This window comes from Pangasianodon hypophthalmus, chromosome 8 (assembly GCF_027358585.1).
Source record: "Pangasianodon hypophthalmus isolate fPanHyp1 chromosome 8, fPanHyp1.pri, whole genome shotgun sequence".
Taxonomy (NCBI): Eukaryota; Metazoa; Chordata; class Actinopteri; order Siluriformes; family Pangasiidae; genus Pangasianodon; species Pangasianodon hypophthalmus.
In genome coordinates, this window is record NC_069717.1 from 10,803,300 (window position 1) to 10,821,747 (window position 18,448).

The following is an 18,448-nucleotide window of genomic DNA, read 5'->3' on the forward strand; positions in this document are numbered from 1 at the left end:
AACATTTCAGGCAGACACCACATGTAATTCAGAGTGGCTTGGGATGCAGAACAATCTTTATGCATGTATGTATGTGCATCAGTGGTGGTTCAGATCTAAGAGAATCTGCTATGAATGACGTCTGTTTGGAAGTGAGTCGTTAGGCTCCGCTTTATTGCTCAAATTACCAGAGTCGGCCCTTGTCCTATTTGCCCTTAATTAACAAGCATTCAATTCCCCTATTAATTAGAACAAGCTATTAGCTATTTTACATCACTCTTCATTTGTCGACAATTAAAAGCCTGTTATTAAAAGCATGGCACATGGTTAATTGTGAACGGGGAGCGCACACGTCACAAGCTGTGAAATGATGGACACTCAGGAGGCTCAGAGTCAAATCGAGAGAAAACCACAACCTTTCCTGTCTGAAAGAGAAAAAGTTCTGCTACTCTCTGTTCACCAGAACACACACACATACACACCATTATGTATATTTAATGCTTCTGTCAGAGGCCATTCTTCTCAAAGACTATATTTGTAATGCGAATATCAGAGGAGGGTTTGTGCTGTTTTTGTAGTACCACACTCAGACGAGAATTCCCAGGGGGCAGCTACCGTCACACTGTGACTCTGAGGTGAACAAGGAGGAAAGAGAAAATCTGCAACAATACCAGTTACCATTTTCAGTTGCATCTCTTTCCCTCTTTACACATACTCTTTTTACCTATGTTCAAAGAAAGACAGGAAACTTCCCATTGAGAGGGAGAGAGGGGGGAACATTTTGTACATTTCACAATATCATAACGACCAAATTGAAACAAGTGGTCTAACTCCAGAACTGTATGCACTTGTGTAAGCATAAGTAGCCAACAACAGAAAAAAAAGATTAATCAGTTTAATGCACTGCACTAAAACACAAATGCATTTCCATTTAGAACTGAACCTTGTCTCGGCCCAAGTAATCAAAGAGCAATGTAAGCCATTACAAAATTACCACCATTGTACTTTTCGGTGCCAGTTCTTCTCTCTCCTAATGCAAAGCAAAATTCCCCGTCTTGAATTAACACTTACAGTTTAGCACCAGTAAATCTGTAAGAGTTAATTCAATACTAGGTATCTTGCTCGGCAATCCACTACAAAGGCACACAAAATCCATCACCAATAAAACACTTAAGCAAGCAATCCCAAGGTCTCAATGCCAGATAAAGCCTCTCTCATGAGAAAGAGGGAAACAAAATTTATGGTGTTATAGTATTACAGTCTTACAGCCAGTTATTACTGCTTTTAGTTATTGCTCATTATTTGCCCTTTACTTATATTGCAATATTGAACTGATACAGAGCCCTGGAGGAAAAAAAAACTCTTTACAGTAAACTATGTGTCCTAAAAAACTTATCATTCAGGATATAGATGCAGTTACCCAAACTGCATATACTCTAAATTAAACTTGTGTCCTTAAAACAATATGGTCAGTGTAGAACACATAAGCAGTGGGTTATTTGGAGAAACCCAGGGTCCATGATGGGAAAAGACATTTGTCAAAAAGGCATGAAATCCCATTTGGAGAGTAAAGGTTCTTTAGTCTGATGAGAGGAAAATGTAAATTTCTGGCCTTAGCACAAAGCTAAGTGGAGGAAGGTGGTGGTAGCATGGTGTTGTGGGGATGCTTTACATGAGCAGGGACTGGGGAACTAGTCAAGCTCAAGGGCAAGATGGATGGAGCCAAATTGCAGGGTAATCCTAGAAGAAACAGTGTCCCAGTCTGCAGTAGACTTGAGATTGGAGCAGAGGTTTGCCTTCCAACAGGATGATAACCCTAATTATATTGCCAAAGCTACACTGGAGCTGTTTAAAACCAAGAACCTGAAAGTGTTAGAATGGCCCAGCCAAAGCCCAGACGTCAATCTGATTCTGTGGTAAGATTTGAAGATTACTGTGAACCATTGGTTTCCATCCAATCTGACAGAGCTTGAGCAATTTTCCCATGAAGAATGGGTAAAACTTTAAGGATTCTCATGTGCAAAGCTGATAGAGCCCTATCCCAAGAGACTAGCAGTTTTAAATGTAGCCAAAGGTGGTTCTACCAAGTATTCACTGAGGGAAGTGAATACTTATGCAACTAGTAATTTTCTGATTTTTTGTTTAATCAGTCTTTGTGTCACAATAAAAAAATTCCACCTCCAAATGTTAGATATATTCTGTAAAAAAAATAGTTAAAATCCCAATTCCAGGTTGAAACATGACAAAATGTTGAAAAGTGGGTAAACATTTACGCAAGGCACTGTATATCTATATTTATATTTATGTATATGTACGTGTATGGATACGGGATGGAGTATTGAGAAAGTGAGAGAGAGGGGGCAAGGAACACACTGTGCTCTAAGGAACATTTCTTCTACCAACAGCTTAAGCAGTCAGCCAGAGCACTAGGAGCCTCCATGACTGACAGGACAATTACCGGAAGCTCCTTTTCTGATGTGCCGGAGACATGTGCAAATAGAATTGCACTATTTTTTGCATCAGGCGTTTACATGGAGGATTTAGTACAAAAGCAAAATTGCCAGCCAGCAGAGCAATGTTCCTCCTGGAGCAATTCCTTCTCTGTGTGTATATTATTTCCTTCTAGTTTTTCCTCATATAAAAATATCCTTGGCCAAGGTCAGCTCCGACTAAGTCCTGAGCTATTTTTGCTACTGAGTTTTGAGTCTAATTTACCTGTGACTTTTCCTCTGTTTCCCTTGTTGAGGAGAGGTACAAGAGCAATCTGAGAATGATAAGGTGGGATGGGGCACAGTTAATTGGATCCTGCTAGTTTAAATCTATAAATATCTTAAAATCAGAACAGCTGGTAGGGAAAGTGCTTATTAATTTTGACAGTACCTTCTTCTGAGAGGCAGTTTCCTGTTTTTCAGGGAGGTAAAAATGATTCCATACAGTCACTTGGTGAATGCAGGTTCCTACTGTATCCTCCAACTTGATCATCTATACAATGCATTTTTTTAATGTCATACCTTTTGTTTGAGATACAGGAAGTGCAAATTTTCAAGAGAAGTTTTTTCTTCCTTTTTTCTTTTCTGCTAGTTTAGTCTGAAACATGCTATTTTATCAGAATGGGCTGCTTTTCTCTGCACTCTTCATAGCTGTGTGCCAAAGCGCAGGCCATCCTCAGAGGGCCCAGGCTGCCAGCAGCTCTGAGGCACCACACACACTGTCTTTCTCATTTACGCCACAAGAGAAAGATGCTCTGCAATTCTTCGCTCTAGCAGGCTAACAAATAAACCCCCACAGGGCGACCACATGCTGTCCTCTCTCTGAGTCCAAAAGGACATCACCTTGGAATAGGAAACAAAATAATCAGAAGGAGAGTGTTACTAACTCAAGTGAGTTAACAAAACAGCACTGTGTGAGATTGCCTGGAGTTTTAAATGAGAAGATTATAACAGTGTGTGAATTTCCTTCTCAAGAAATGTACAGCTTGATACTGAGAGCAAGCTATTGTAACAGAAACTACTTGATAAACCCAACTCTCCTCTCTTAAACTCCTACCTTTATTCTGATTATAGCTGTCCGAACTGTCTCTTTTATTAGGACTAACGGGGCTTTTCAGAGGTGTTGATAAAACACACCCAAAGTGGGCTATTCGATGGCAGTCTTGCTACCTCAGACTAATCAACAACACAATTTCATCTTAATACATTATATATTCAGGGCTTCTTAATCAGTAAGAGTGAGTAATATCATTTTATCAAGTAGAGTATTATTTAAAATTATTTATAAGCCTACCATTCAGACAGCAGTGGCCAACCAGTGGTGACCCTGCAGCACTCTGTCACCCTCAAAATACAAGACACTGCGTCGTCTAGAATATCATCCTCATTAAAGTCGACAGGTGTGGGTAAAATAGCAGTGCGAAATACTCCACAGTTGAAAAAAGGATCTCACCTTTCACCATATTTAGATAGTTGGCTACACTACTATGAAGTGTGTTTAGATTCAGCGGGGATATGGTATATGTCAAATGCAATTGGCTGTTATGTAAATCAGTCAAGCACTTCAACATGCTGTAACACTGACTTCCTGTTTCAAAAGGAAATATTTCAACATACAGTATCAAATCACAGGTCTCAAGCCATTTCATGGGGACTTTAAGTTACGAGATGGCAATCAGTGGAAACAATTTGGTCAAGAGGTTTTAGACAAGCTATATACTGAAATAAGCACCTCTATAAGCATCTCTCTCTTCCTCCTCCTCCCTGTATGAATAGAATGCTAAAAACCTGTCTGAGCACTTGAGAGCTGCACTCCATCCACCCACTCAAGAGCAGTAAGTCTTTGCTTCCATCCACTTAAATCCTGAAGAGCTCAACACACCAGAGCAAGACCTGAAAACACCAGACCAACACCAGAAAGCTTTCTAACCTAGAATAATTCACCATCCTCTACCTGAGAGTTTCTTAAACTATACTTTGCTGGGATGACAGAGGACAGATGTAGAGGAAAAACAAAGCGACAGATGAGTGTCAGAGGAACAGATCTGGAAAATACAAAATGAGAGTTAAAATCCCGTATTCGTGGTATATGCCTCTCTGAGCTCCAGTCAGCTGTCATAACCTGTGTCCTAACACCTGACATAAACACCCCTCTCCATCAACGCTAATTACCACCCTGCAGGACTGATCTGTGCACACACACACACACTCTCAGTCAGCGCCGAGGATGAACTCTTTCTGCACATAGTGATAAAGGTTTCAAAGGTTTTCATGGGTGATTTTTCGACAGATAAATACAGCAAAAGCAATCGTTTTTTTCTCCTCCTTTATCCTCAAAGTACAACCCTCTCTCTCTTCAGTTTACCTGGTGTCCTGCATACAGAACTACATCAGAGAGCTAAACCTCCTTGTGTATTGCTTTATTTATTCCAGATCTGGGCTTGACAGAGAGAGATTACTACTTTTGAACCTGCCATGTTTTGTTGTCCTAATGGAAGCCGGATGGAGAAGAGAATGTAAAAAGGACAGGAAAAAAAAGCACTGGCTGCAGCCCATACAAATTAAAAACCTGAGAGCAACGACTAGACGGCATCTTATCTCAGATTTGAGGAGTACCTGGGGAAAAAGAAATCACTCTAATATGATAGAAGCATAGTATGCAGATATGAGGATGCACTGCATGCTAGCATAGGCATGGGAAATGAAAAAATAAAACCCTTATTTTCCACAACTGCACTCAGCCGTTAATTATGGTGTTAGAACTTAAATTAAGGCAGAAAATTTCTTCAGTATTTCCACTTACAGTTCATGGACTCTTGGAGATATTGTGACAGAAAGAGGCTCCTCTCCCACACTGATTATCGGCTTTATTACAGAAGAGCATGACCACATTAACTCTTTCACGCCTCGGAATACTCGCTCTGACCCGAGTTCACTTGTGTTTTACACACTTGTGTTTTCCGATGACATTCGAGTTCTTCTCACTTTCAGCAATTATCAGCTGCAAGTCTGTGTGTGCGCATGATTAAATGTGCAAGGCCTTCCTTTGTGCCTGGATGTAATAAAGAATGAATCTGTCCTTGTGTGACTGTGTGTAAGCCTCTGGCACACAGTCTATGAAACAACCATGTTCTTTGTCCAACCTCCTGAAGCACCAAAGCCTTGACGTGTTACAGAGACGGTCAGTTCAAGGTGTGATTAGCAGGAGCTAATCAGCTGTTTGATGACTATCATGGTGGCATTTGTACATAGAAGTGCTCTCCGCTGGACTCATTTGAACACCACATGCCACAAACAGATATTGAGCCATGGGATACTGGAATCAAATGTGTTTAAATGGTAAGATGAAATAAATTCAGAAAAATGAAGAGAATGATCTAGAGCTCTCTAGGGGTTCAGGATTACAGGGTTCTGTGAAGCACAGTCAAGGGTCCATGTGGTTTTTTTTTGTAACTTTGGTACAGTTCTGGAAATCACACCCCATTACAATCGAGGTAATTATATTTAATATTAAGTTTTTTAGTTAATCTGTTTGACTGGTCCCTTGAATTGAATGGGATTAATCCAAACGTCAATAACTTAAAAACAAGTAGCCTATAAATAATGTTAACTTGGGCTTAATATGTTCTTTCTGTGGACAGTTCTGAAATAAAAAGCTACATGCTTCAATAAATAGCCAGAGTATTATTGTACACTACATTGTATTGTATTGTAGTGTATATTATGTTCTCGTATCTATAACAGTTTGTCGTACTAAAAAAAACGTAGTACAACACTAATATCTTTCTAGACAAAACATTACTGTTATCTCTTCAGAACAGCTAAAGGACGTTGTTATTCTTTTTGCAGAGTGGCTTTTCTAATATCAGCTATCAGCTTTATGTTCTTTATCTGAATGCGCTCGTGTCAATCTGAGCTGAGATATTTCCTCCGCACCTGAAGGAGCTGTGGCACTCGTCTGCTTGCCTGTGAAATGTCTATTGTTTTTTTTTCCATCTAATTGTCATGTGCCGTTAGGCCGTGGCTGGGGCTGGGTGGAGGCAGACAGGCTGCTGTGGCAGACGCCTGCTGTGTGTCGGAGCGCCCTTCATCCACTCCTGACAGATGTCAAGGCTTCTGCTGAGCGAGTGTGCTCTGTCACGTAACCCTTGTTCTGCATGCCACAAGTTACGCATGCCTCTATGTCCACCAGACTGGTACACACACACACACACACACAACTCTCCATCCATCAGTAGGTTGTCCTCACGCACACACTCTTGAGAATCCATCAGTTCCCACCTATTACCCCTGACAGGCTTCACTTGCCCAAATGCCATGGTCCATGCAAATACATCCTGGCATCTCAGCATCACATCTGAATGGTAAAATATCAGTCTGATAGATGCTGATAGGACAGGAGTGTGTGTCTCTGTGCGTGTGTTTGTGTGTGTGCCTCAAACTTTCATTCAAAGTTATCAGGAAGTGCACAAGCTATGGGTCATAACCAGGAAAGCAATTATCTCAGCATGCCAAGCCAGTGAGGGAAAACATATAATTTGGACAAAGGGCTCAGACAAACCGTATATGAAGTATACAGAGAAAAACCATCTTATCTTAGATATTATTTGCCATTCTCATGGGTACACAATTATTATATACTACTCAACCTTAAAATGCATTCAATCAAGTGGCTGTATTTTTCTTTCAGGATCTGCAATCTGAGGCAAGAAATGCTCTAAAATGCCTCAACTGTGGTGTTTGCAAAGGTGCATGTTTTAATTTACAAGTGTTTGAGTTGCAAATTATTAGTATCACCAGCATTAGCACTAAAACAGTCAGACAGCTATGGAATCCCAGACCAAAAAAACAAAAAAACATGAACCACACAAAGCCACAGAAGCAGCCTTAGCCGCACTCACACAGGATGAGGGTGAGAGGGGAAAATGGTGCCTTTGTGTGCTGTAGGTAATGACTGGTAAATGGTTGCCATGTAAGAGGTTTGTCCATATTTAGAACAAAGCTCAGTATCACTTCGATCTCTCCAATCATCAAGCACCTCTCTGTCTCTTGCTCTACCCAGTCACCATTGCCATGGAGACAAAACATCCGCCACGGCAACAAAAAATTCTCCTCTGGAACATCAGAAAGTCAGAAATTGTATTCTATAGTTAAAGGGGAAAAAAGGTGTACAAGTGGTGTTGACGCAGCTGTGAAATTAAGATGAAGGAATGTCAGGCTTCCAACGGTTTAACAATTGATATACAGTACTGAAGCACCCTACTCAAATTTTTAAAATCATATTTATTTATTTGTTTGTTTGTTTTTATGCGATTAATGGTCCATAGTAAAAGACCCCCCAAAATTTCCAAGGCTATCTGGGATTTTACCTGCTTAGATCAAATAAGAGCCAATGTGTGTAGAAGAAGATGCTTGGAACAATCTACCAGCTGATTTCCTTAAAAGCTGCACAACATTGTACCTAAGAGAGTTTATGCAGCTGCAAACACAAAAGTAAATAAGGATTTAATTACATTTTTATTGTATTGTTTATTGGTCTTTCTAGCAATAATTTGGAAACATTTCACTTCGTTATTTTTCATTAAGACTTCTTCATTTTCTTTTGTTTAAAATTGAGCAGTACTGTATGTAAACGTCCTTTAATGTTTGTGTGTGTTTAAGTGTGTACCATTTAGGTCGACTTGTAGACTTCACCACTGGAGCCATCCCATCTCTGTACAAGCTCTTGGTCTTACTGAAGTTCACAATGTTAAAGATTACTCTCTGAAAGAAAAGAGAAAAAAACAGTTCCTTAGTGGTTAAACTTCTAAAAGTGGGCTTGCAGACATTTAAATGATTTTGACCTTAATATGACGAAATTGAAACTACATTTCACTACATCAGAAATTTGCCAAGTGATACCCAGCCTCTGTTGGGAAATATATTTTAATTAACACAGATGCCACACATTAGGTATTTCTACAGATTAAATACAACAGAGCTGTTATCACATGTGGTACGTATAAAAATGAACAATGCAAATGTAAAGTGAGCAGTATGCAAGCAATGTGATAAAACAAACCGTTTCCATAACACTGTGCATCTAATAGGAAGAGATGGAAATGTGTATAATATATGTTTGTGTACAGTGGAGTACTGAGACCAGAAAACACAGAAACTGCAAAGCCTTCCTCAGCAATCTGTGTACGTATATGCTTTTGTATTGTTATAAAGAGTGTTTATGGTGTGTATGAGATCAAGATAGGGATTTGCATGTAAGTTATATAGCAAAGCTCACACAGAAATGATGTCCCAGTACAGCACTGCAGAACAGATCTGTCCGTTTATATAGAGTTTATATGCACTCACTATAATGCAATACTCAATTTTCCATTAAAATGCACATACCTACATACAGAAAGATTTTTCTATTTAACCTACCGCTCTGATTAAGATCAGACAGAAAAAAAAGGCAGAGGCCTAAATATATAAATAACTAATGCAATAATGTAAGCAAGTCTATAATGCAGCTGAAAATGACTCTTCTTGATGGACCATATTAAATTAATAACTAAGTCCAGGTGGTGGAAGTTAACGGTGTGCAGATGAAATCCTATTACAGCCCTATTCCTGTCAGATTCTCTCACTCTTTCTCTCTGTTCCTCCATACATTCCCCTCCCCATCTGCGACTGTAGTCACAGAAGCAAGGGATTGTGGTTGGGCTGAATCGGGCTAGGCTAAAATGACATTTAACTGATGTTCACAGGCGAGGCAGGCTCCTGTAGCAGCTAGATAAGACCATTGCTGCTGGCATTTCAATTACACTTTTACTGCCCTGCACATCTGTCGCAAGCCTACTTTCACTGGTTCCTTCCACAGGCAAACACATCCTCATCCCCCAACTCTGCATCACTTTGCTCTTTCTTCTTCTTTTTTAATCTTGTTTTTTTTTTCAGGACTGGAGCGGTTTGGGCTGCTTTGCTGAACCATGCCCCTGGGGTAAATGTGGTTGGGTCAGTTTTCAGTCAAGTAATGTGAGTGGATGGTATGAATGTGTGTCTAATAAAAAACACTGACTTTCTCTTCAAATCACCAACATCCTAGGATTGTAAGGTCAGGACTAATCAGGTGTCTTTTTGGATTCATGGAATGAAATACATGCTCTCATCCACGAAAGATGACAAATCATTTAAAACACTTCGTTATCAATAGAAAGACAGCGGCCTTCCAGAGGTGCTTGCTTGATTTTAAAGGTGACTCCTAATCCTTTCCTAATGTCAAAGCTGATTTACAACCTGTGCTTCCTTCCCATTCTTCTTCACCAGCTACAAGGCTGGGTTACGCTGGAGCTGTCAGGAACAATACTCTTCCATTGTCTGTCATAATTTTCCAGAAGTGTCTTCATTGGCACTAATAGGTGGCTTAGTATGAGGTAAGCGCAAGGAGAGGTTTGTGGCAAGCTAATTTCATCTCCACCTCATTAAGAGCTTTGTGTTGTGTGCGTGCGTGTATGTGTATGTGAGATGGAGAGTTTATTACACTCACGCACACACACACAAACACACACACACACACCATCGCTAGTGGCCCCCTTGCTCTAGTTAAACCACTGAGTGATTTGGGCCTGGTCTCCCAAAGCTGAGTGAGGATCGTCAGAGGAGCTGCTTGTCCTGTAAATTTAATTACAGCGTGAGCAGGAGGAGTGCATTATCATCCAGCCTGTCTGAGATGTCATTTCCATCAGGCTTGTCAAAGCTCCCACTCTCTTCATGAGAGTCAGCGGGGCAGGGAAACCACACCTGGGGCCTCTGCGCATACCAAAAACGCTCAAATGCTTGGAGTGGGAAGTCATAACTCACTGCAAATTAGCATGTGAGTCTGAAGCACAATTTGTATAAACTTATGGAGGAGTGTGTGGCCTGAGAAATGCAGATGTCTGGAGTAGAAAAATTGAGTACAACAAAAAATGACTAGGTAGGGTGTTTGGGACTTGGAAAATGTTTCAAGTTAACTTTGCTCAATGAAAGCAAAACAATTTCATTAGATGTTTAACATCTAAAAATGGGCTTTTTTTGCAAACATATAAATGTCTTTGACGTATCCAGTCCATGCTTGCAAATATTTTCTAATTAACACCGTTGCCATACATTAGGTATTTGTACAGATTCAATACAACAGAGTGATTTTCATATGTGATACATCTCAAACTTAAAGGAAATGGAAAGTGATATGTGAACAGTGTGTTCAATATCACTGTGCATCTAATGGGAAGAGGGTGTAATGTGTAAATCATATGCACTGCAGTGCAGGCAATATTAGCAATATAGCAGTATACAGTAATGTGTTGACAAGTCAAGTCTCCAAACAAATTGACAGTGATGTCTAAAAGTATGTCTGCAAATGAGAGGAGAGAAGGAGGCCTCGCCACATGACATGTAAAATATGATTCTTCCTGCCCAAATTCCATTGCAAGAAACTGAGGCTACATACATTAGAACCTGATAAATGACATGCATACAATGTTCCTAACATGGCTGACAAACAAGCATGCTCATGAAGTTTGGTAAGGGTTTCACCACAAGCACAGTTCTTCCACATGAGTTGCTTTATTTATTTGGTTCTACATCCATACTGCTTTGCAGTGGGTTATAATCATGCTTACAAGGATTTAAGAAAGAACAAACATGGTATATATTTGTTTGTGTGTGTGTGTGTGTGTGTGTGTGAGAGAGAGAGAGAGAGAGAGAGAGAGAGAGTTTATGTGTGTGAGAGACAGAAAGGGAGAGAGAGAAAGGGGCGGATCCTGGACTAAAATAACTGAGGCAGGACTCCAGAACAGAAATAGCTGGATGTCAAACAGTGTTTGGGGGCAAATGGTGTCTTTTGATACTGATCGATCTGCAGTGAGACCTGCGCTGGGAAAAAAACACTGCTTAAAATATTTAACAGACTCCTCTAAATGGAGAGGGACATAAATAATATACTCTGACCTCCACAGTTAAAGAGAGGACACCGTGTACATTCGAAGCTGAATAATATAAGATACATGCTAGAGTTTATATGCATAAGAAAAAGCACAGATTCTGTATGAAGTATTTGTGAACAGATAGCTTTTTTCATATACAGGTCTACCTCTTCAGATAATATTTAGGATAACACTACTTTGTAGTTATCTTCACTTGCCTTTATCATTTAAGCACTTATGTAAATCCTTACTTAAGTTCCGAATTTGTCATTTAGAGTTACCAAATAGACTGCTGCAGCACTTGCATAAACCAGCTTGAGTCTCTGTTTTAGGTTAAGAATCCTTAAAGACTCTCCAAATACTTTGTGTCATTGCGCCTTCAGCTGTTTCACTCTTTGTAAGTTGCTCTAGATAAGAGCACCTGCTAAATAATAAATAAATAAATAAATGTGGTCATTTACAAACTATGGTTATATCAAGGTTACAGTGGTATGTCCGTCATAGTTATTTCCAACATCTACCTTGCTAATCAGAAGCTTATAAAATAGCACTTGAACCAGTACATTCTATTATTTTGCATTTTATTTTTCTGTATTGTGCACTGACAGTTGACTGTATGTACAAATTAATGAAGCTAAAAGATACTAAACTGAGGTCATAAAATCACGTGTGCACAGCATGTAGTCTATTTTATTGTGCTTTTAATTAGATATTTTGAATTGTTGAATTAATAACAATGCCAATATTATTGTTAATTTGACGTTTTCTTCTATAAAGTGGACTTACTTTTAAGGGACAATATTATTAACTATTAATTATTACTAGTTTCTAATATTGGCCTCAAGTGTATTTTTTGCCCAAAATATAAATTTCAGGATGACGTACTGTGGTCACAAACTGTCGGACGGCAATATTGCACCAGTAAAATGGGCTTAAATTAAAATCATACATAATTGAAATATGCCTCTGCATTAGGCATCTCCATGTCTGCACCCAAATAACTCCCATGCCACAAAAACTGGCATGCGCAATTCTGGTATTAAATCCTCACTACACACATGTAACTCAACTCTGAATATAGCCCATAGTTACTATAGTGCATCACAGTAAAACTTTGGCAGTGTCATATAGTTAAACGTGTAATAAACATACTCAAAGCACCATATTAAAACTAGAGTAGCATCACTGGCAACAATGCCCCTGTTTACAAAGCAACCTGCAAGAAGACAGGTGAGTTAGTGAGCCTGTTCCTGAAGCAGCCATGCAAGCCCAAGCCATGACACTACCTTCAGCGTGCTTGACCAATGAGCTTGTGTCTTTTGGATCATAAGAAAGATCCTTTCTTTCTCCACACTCTGGCCTTTCCATCACTTTGGTAGAGGTTAATCTTGGTTCCAGAACTTTTGTGGCTCATATCTGTATTTCTTTGCGAATTCCAATCTGGCCTACTGATTCTTACTGCTGATGAATGGTTTGCATCTTGCTTTTATATTTCTGCTCTCGAAGTCTTCTTCAAACAGTGGATTGTGATAGCTTCACCCCTGCCCTGTGGAGGTTGTTGGTGATGTTACTGATTGTTGTTTTGGTGGTTTTTCTTCACAATTCCCACAATTTTTCTGTCATCAACTGCTGTTGTTTTCCTTGACCAACCTGTTCAATGTCTGGTTGTTAGTACACCAGTAGTTTAGGACATTCCAAATTGTTCTATTGGCTTTGCCCAATGCATTTGCAATGGCTCTGACAGATTTCCCCTCTTTTCTAAGCTTCAAAATGTCTTGCTTTTCTTCTAGAGACAGCTCTCTGGTCTTCACATTGCTTTATCCTTTTTAACAACAAATGGAAACCCAGCGCTCAAACCAAGAGTAGACATTCAGAGCTATTACTTGTTTAAACAATTATTCTAACTGGACACATCTAGGCAACAATTTACCCCTGTCAGTCACATGTTCCAATATTTTTGATCACTTGAAAAATGGTTGGGTTCAAACAAAAGGTGACATGTTCTAACACATCTAGATGTAAATATTAGTAAATGAAAGCTGAAATTCTGATCTATCATCTCATATTCATCTTTCGATCTCCAACTCCAATGTCTTCAGTGTACAGCAAAAACAAAAGAACTGGCCTTGCCGTTCCAATACTTTCGGATGAGGTCTGTATATTTTACAATATCTTAGAACAAAACAAAGTGTATTATAAAGCTCCCAGATGGCAGTGTGATGTGCTGACCTCTGGGTAAACTGGGTCTGACACATGCAAACTGGTGAAAGTGTAAAGCCACAAAGCAGGCATGATGCCATGGCTTATCACACCCTGATGAGCCATGGCACTCTCTCTCTCTCTCTCTCTCTCTCTTTTAAATGTGACACAGCTATGTATAGGCTGCCAATGTCAGATGCTGCTTTGAGTCAGTGAAGAAGGTTAAGACCTCTAGTTACCCACCCACACACTCGCACATGCACAAGCATGTGCACATTCATACAAACTCACCCTGATTGCTTGTTCTCAAAACACACCAGTTAATTAAAGCCAAATGTACCACATCCAGCAACAATCTCTTTTTAGAAATGGTGACGAGAAATTTTCCCATAGTGACTACTGATCAGCAGACGACCTGCTGAGCACTGTTTAAATGTCAGAATTTAATTTCCTCTTATTCAAAAGGCTGTGTGAGGGAGATCAGATAGCAGCAGGTTGTGACAGTCTTTTTAAGACAGAAAAACCAGAGACCTTTTGTTTGCGGAGGCATCCGCTAGCCTTTTGTACAGGAATCTTTTATTCCACCGAAGATCCAGGAAGTGTGTGCTTTCGGCTTGTTTGCTGAAAGGTAATCTATTGCGGCATTGTTTAGGAGCAAGGCACAACTTGCACCAGTTTAATTAGGCCTTTGCCCATCCACTGAGTGACAGGCCGACAAAATACAGCAGGCACGATGCGAGAGGTCATACTTGGTGAGACAATGATGTCTGCCGAGTCACAAAAGCGGTCCATTAACCTACAGAACAGTGTGCACAGCCATTCTAATAAAACTGGCCTTTAAAAAGAAACTCTGTGTGTGTGAGCATGAATTCAAATTCTTCATCTTTATACTTCTTGCTTTAATGATAATGATACTACTTTATTGGTCTGATATTTATCCACCTCTGTTCTAGGATTTTTGCATTTCTACAATTTAAATTGATTCACTTCTCACAGCTTCAGCAGCACTAACAATATATACAGAGCAGTATTCCAATCTTACTGTAGTATGGTGTGCTCTCTATCAGTGCAGAAAGAGAGAAAAATGAATAAAATAAAACCTATCTCTATTTCTCTTACTCACAAAAACAGAGGAGTTCATTTGCTCAGCAGTCTCCTCTCTTTTACTTTCTTTTTCTCTGTCACTCTGTTTTGATCTCCCTTACACATTATGTATCTCCCCCCACCCCATCTCTCACTCAGGGTCTCCTGTCAGGCTGCAGGGAAGAGGTGGAATTGTCAGAAGTGATGGATGACTATCAACCTTCTGCTGTCTCCCACTCCGCTCCTCCGAGATTTACACAGCCGCCGACTACCAGGCATGAAAACCAATCTCTCTTTATATTCCTCTCGCTCGCTCACTCCTTTTTCTCTCACTGCTATCTATCCATCTATTTTCTACGCTGCCTTCTTCCCTCTTCTATTATCTTAAGCTTTTTTGTCCACCGGTGAAGGACTTGGAGAACATCGTATATCTATGCAACCAATCAACTGCACTCGTTCCTTGCGTGGTTCTGCTGAACAGCCAGAGACATGTTTTGGATGTGGTTATAAATTGTGCACCTCTATGACGAGCCTGCTGTCTCTCCTGGTGCTCCATTCCCCCGGCATGCTGAAACCCGGCGTCTGCGCATCTAAACGCTGTAATTACAACACCAGAAAAGGTGCCACTGTGGGTAATTGTGCTCTCAAAATAGTAATTGCTTTATTATCATGACTATTTTGGCGAGCGTAATGATCGTTAGAAGGCATTATGTTAATGCAATTAAGCTGTTGCATTATTGCTCTACCCCTTTCTAATTGGGGCTATCTCACAGGGCACATTCCTTAAATACACTCTCTGATAGATTTAAACTGTGCTTCGAGAGCAAGGAATCTAGTAAAAGAAGAAGGAGAGGAGATCAGGGATATACTAAACACAAACATATAAATAAAAACATAAAATTGTTATTGCACCCTTCAAATGTCACCAAATGTAGAAACAGTAAAAAGTGCTATAGAAATGTGAGTAGGGATGACAGCATGGACTCCCCGAATCCCTAATGCACCCTCCCCTAATGCATTTGCCCCAAGCTTAAAAAGCATGTTAATGCTATTCAAATTGCAAGATAAAACAACCATGACTGTTGTGGGAGTTATTGTTGATCTGAGAAAGCAGGACTCGATTCAGTGTAAAAAAAAAAAACCCTTAAACAGCTTTCTTATTCCTGATGGCCTGAACTGCCTGTTGCTCACATTTAACCTGGCTTAATCAGACACATTCGAGGTTTTTATTCATAATGCAGAGCTGATTAAATTCTAATGGACTCTGCTAGAGAAAATCAAATTTCTTTTTTGAGATTTTTTTAGCCTGTGTATTTATCCATTTACTGGGTGTTACTAGTCTGTCAATTTAAACCCAGCCGGGAAGTAATAAGCACGATTACCAACCAGCCTGCACAACATCCAGCAAATTTTGACTTGAATGAGAGATGAACACCATCACTGGGACTTAGAGCATGCACTCTCTATCTTTTTCTGTCTCATTTTAAACACACAGAGGTGCTGAAATGCTTTGCCTAAATGCTTTCTGGGGTTATTTTTAAACTGCTCTCTCTTATGAGCCCTTTCCCTGTCAGACTGGTCTACGGGAAGGAGGGATGGAGAGAGAGAAAGTGTGAGCGAGAGGGAGGGAGACAGACAGACAGACAGACAGCGAGAGAGGGAAATGCGTGCCAGTTTGACAGCTTGTCTCCGAACACAGAGAAAATCCTCTCTTGACCTCTGGGTGACACATTGTGATCAGTTGCTACCTTGGTTCTGACAGTTTTCAGCTCTCTCCTGCCCTCTGAACCTCGTCTTTGCTCTCCAAAGCAAACTTCTGAAATTCAAAACTTCAAATCCCAGCATCCTCTGGGCCAGGAACGGAGCAGAGGCTGTCGAGTCAATCTGGCAGAGGTTTCTAAAGATTATTGTTTAGTCAGGCAGCCAGGTTAGTCAAGTACTTTTTTTTAAAACTCAACACAAATGTACTTTATGATGAAAATGCAAGAATCAATATGTTACTCTGCTTCTAACCAATCTGTGATAATTACAATACCGCCCCCTGGTCATAGCTGTCAAGATGCCAAATCTGGCCACAGGCCTGAGAATGAGTCACAGATAGATAAATAATGCAGCAGTGAGTGTGTTTGTGTGTAGGACGTGAGCAAGTCAAAGCAGAACAGGACTATAAATATGCCTCTCTAAGACATTTCAAACCGCTACAACTGCCAGGTGATCTCACATCCTTTTACAGTCCACTTAAATATGCAGATTTCAGGGAGAAATGGCAAATGAATAAATAAAAGTAAGTGAGATGGAGTGCTTATGTCTGTGTTTTTGTGTGTGAGTGAATCAGTGAGTGTGTGTGAGTGCAGGGATTTCCTGTGATCTCAGGCATTGTAGCTTTTCACCTCCTCTATTTTGAAGCAGAAGATGATAGATCTGGCCTTCTGTCCTGCCTCTGTTGGCTCATCAACACCAGTTGAAATGAGAAAATTGAAGTGGGCAGACGTTATTGCCTTGCACACGCACAGGTGGGTGGAGTGATGCAGGGAGGGAAAGATAGTGTGGGGGAGGTTAATAATACTACACCACTGTTACTCAAACCCATTTCCCTGTTTCTCTGCATAGACACATGCCTCTATGACCCTAAATGACAAACAGATGAACACAAGGGGAAAATAGCTACAGAGGGAAAAAAAAAAAAAAAAAGAGCCAGTCTGGGTCAAAAGTAGCCACAGCAGACATCACAGGCCTGACAGTGCTGTGTAGGCAGGAAGTGATGTCACAGGTCATTGTTTGTAATTAGGAGTGTTCTTGGGGGTTCAGTAACCCCTAAACCTTGCAGGAGAGATGCTGACTGTGCAACACTGCCTCTAGAATATCAATCTGCTGGATGAACCATATTCATTAATTGGCACTTAGCAGGCTGTCCTCTTTCCTCTTTCCCTCCATATACAGTATATTTTTCTGTTTCTGCCAGTTATAGCATTTCTGTGTGTGTGTCTGTGTGTGTGTGTGTGTGAGAGAGAGAGAGAGAGAGAGAGAGGGAGAGAGAGAGACATAGGCTTTGCCCTCATATGCTGCTGTATTTGGCAATGTGGGTTTTGATTGAGATGCCATAAAACCTGGGATGAGAGGTGAAGGAGAGAGAGCGAGAGAGAGAGAGAGAGATTCATCTCTGGTCACTGCTTGCATTTCTTGCCCTAAACATGTAACCCACTTGATTATGAAGCTGTTATGTAAGGAATAACACACAACACGGGGTGGTGTTATATGGGATGACATGAAGTCAAATTGTCATATGTGGAATATTTTCATATAACTACACAATTTTATAGTTTATACCACAGCGATTTGAAAAGTTATGTTTAATTTATTCATGAACGACACGTCACACATTTTAAAGGGTTATAGTTAGATTTAATGCTGTGGAATGTCCGTGAGAAAAGTTACTTCATTACGTTAGAACCGTGATAAACAGGTGTTCCCTCACCAGCTTCTCTTCACCAGCTTGTCATTTTAACAAGAAACTGGACAGCATAAACTCCTCTGTCCTGAAGACCTTCCTGTGTTAGGAAACTTTACAAAGCACCATGACTGTTACAACATGCTGACACCCAAGACTCCTTCCATGTTAAACAAATGTCTCCTAACTAAAAAAGTCACCACATCAAGTTTTTCTTTGTTAAACAACAGGTTTTTAAAATCGGTTTATCATTAGTCTTAGATTATGTGGAGTGTCCCTCTTACAAGTCCCTGTGTATGAGCTAT

General features: G+C 40.1%; 1 protein-coding gene across 3 annotated transcripts in view; it reads right to left on the reverse strand.

Annotated features, from left to right (window-relative positions):
- The window catches only part of agbl4 (AGBL carboxypeptidase 4), a 294,079-nt gene that overhangs the window by 169,126 nt on the left and 106,505 nt on the right, over positions 1-18,448 (reverse strand). For all 3 annotated transcript variants that reach the window (XM_026914463.3, XM_026914698.3, XM_026914614.3), the window contains one exon: positions 8,137-8,231. In XM_026914463.3, coding sequence (XP_026770264.2) covers positions 8,137-8,231 — 95 coding nt within the window. The remainder of the gene's footprint in view (positions 1-8,136; positions 8,232-18,448) is intronic.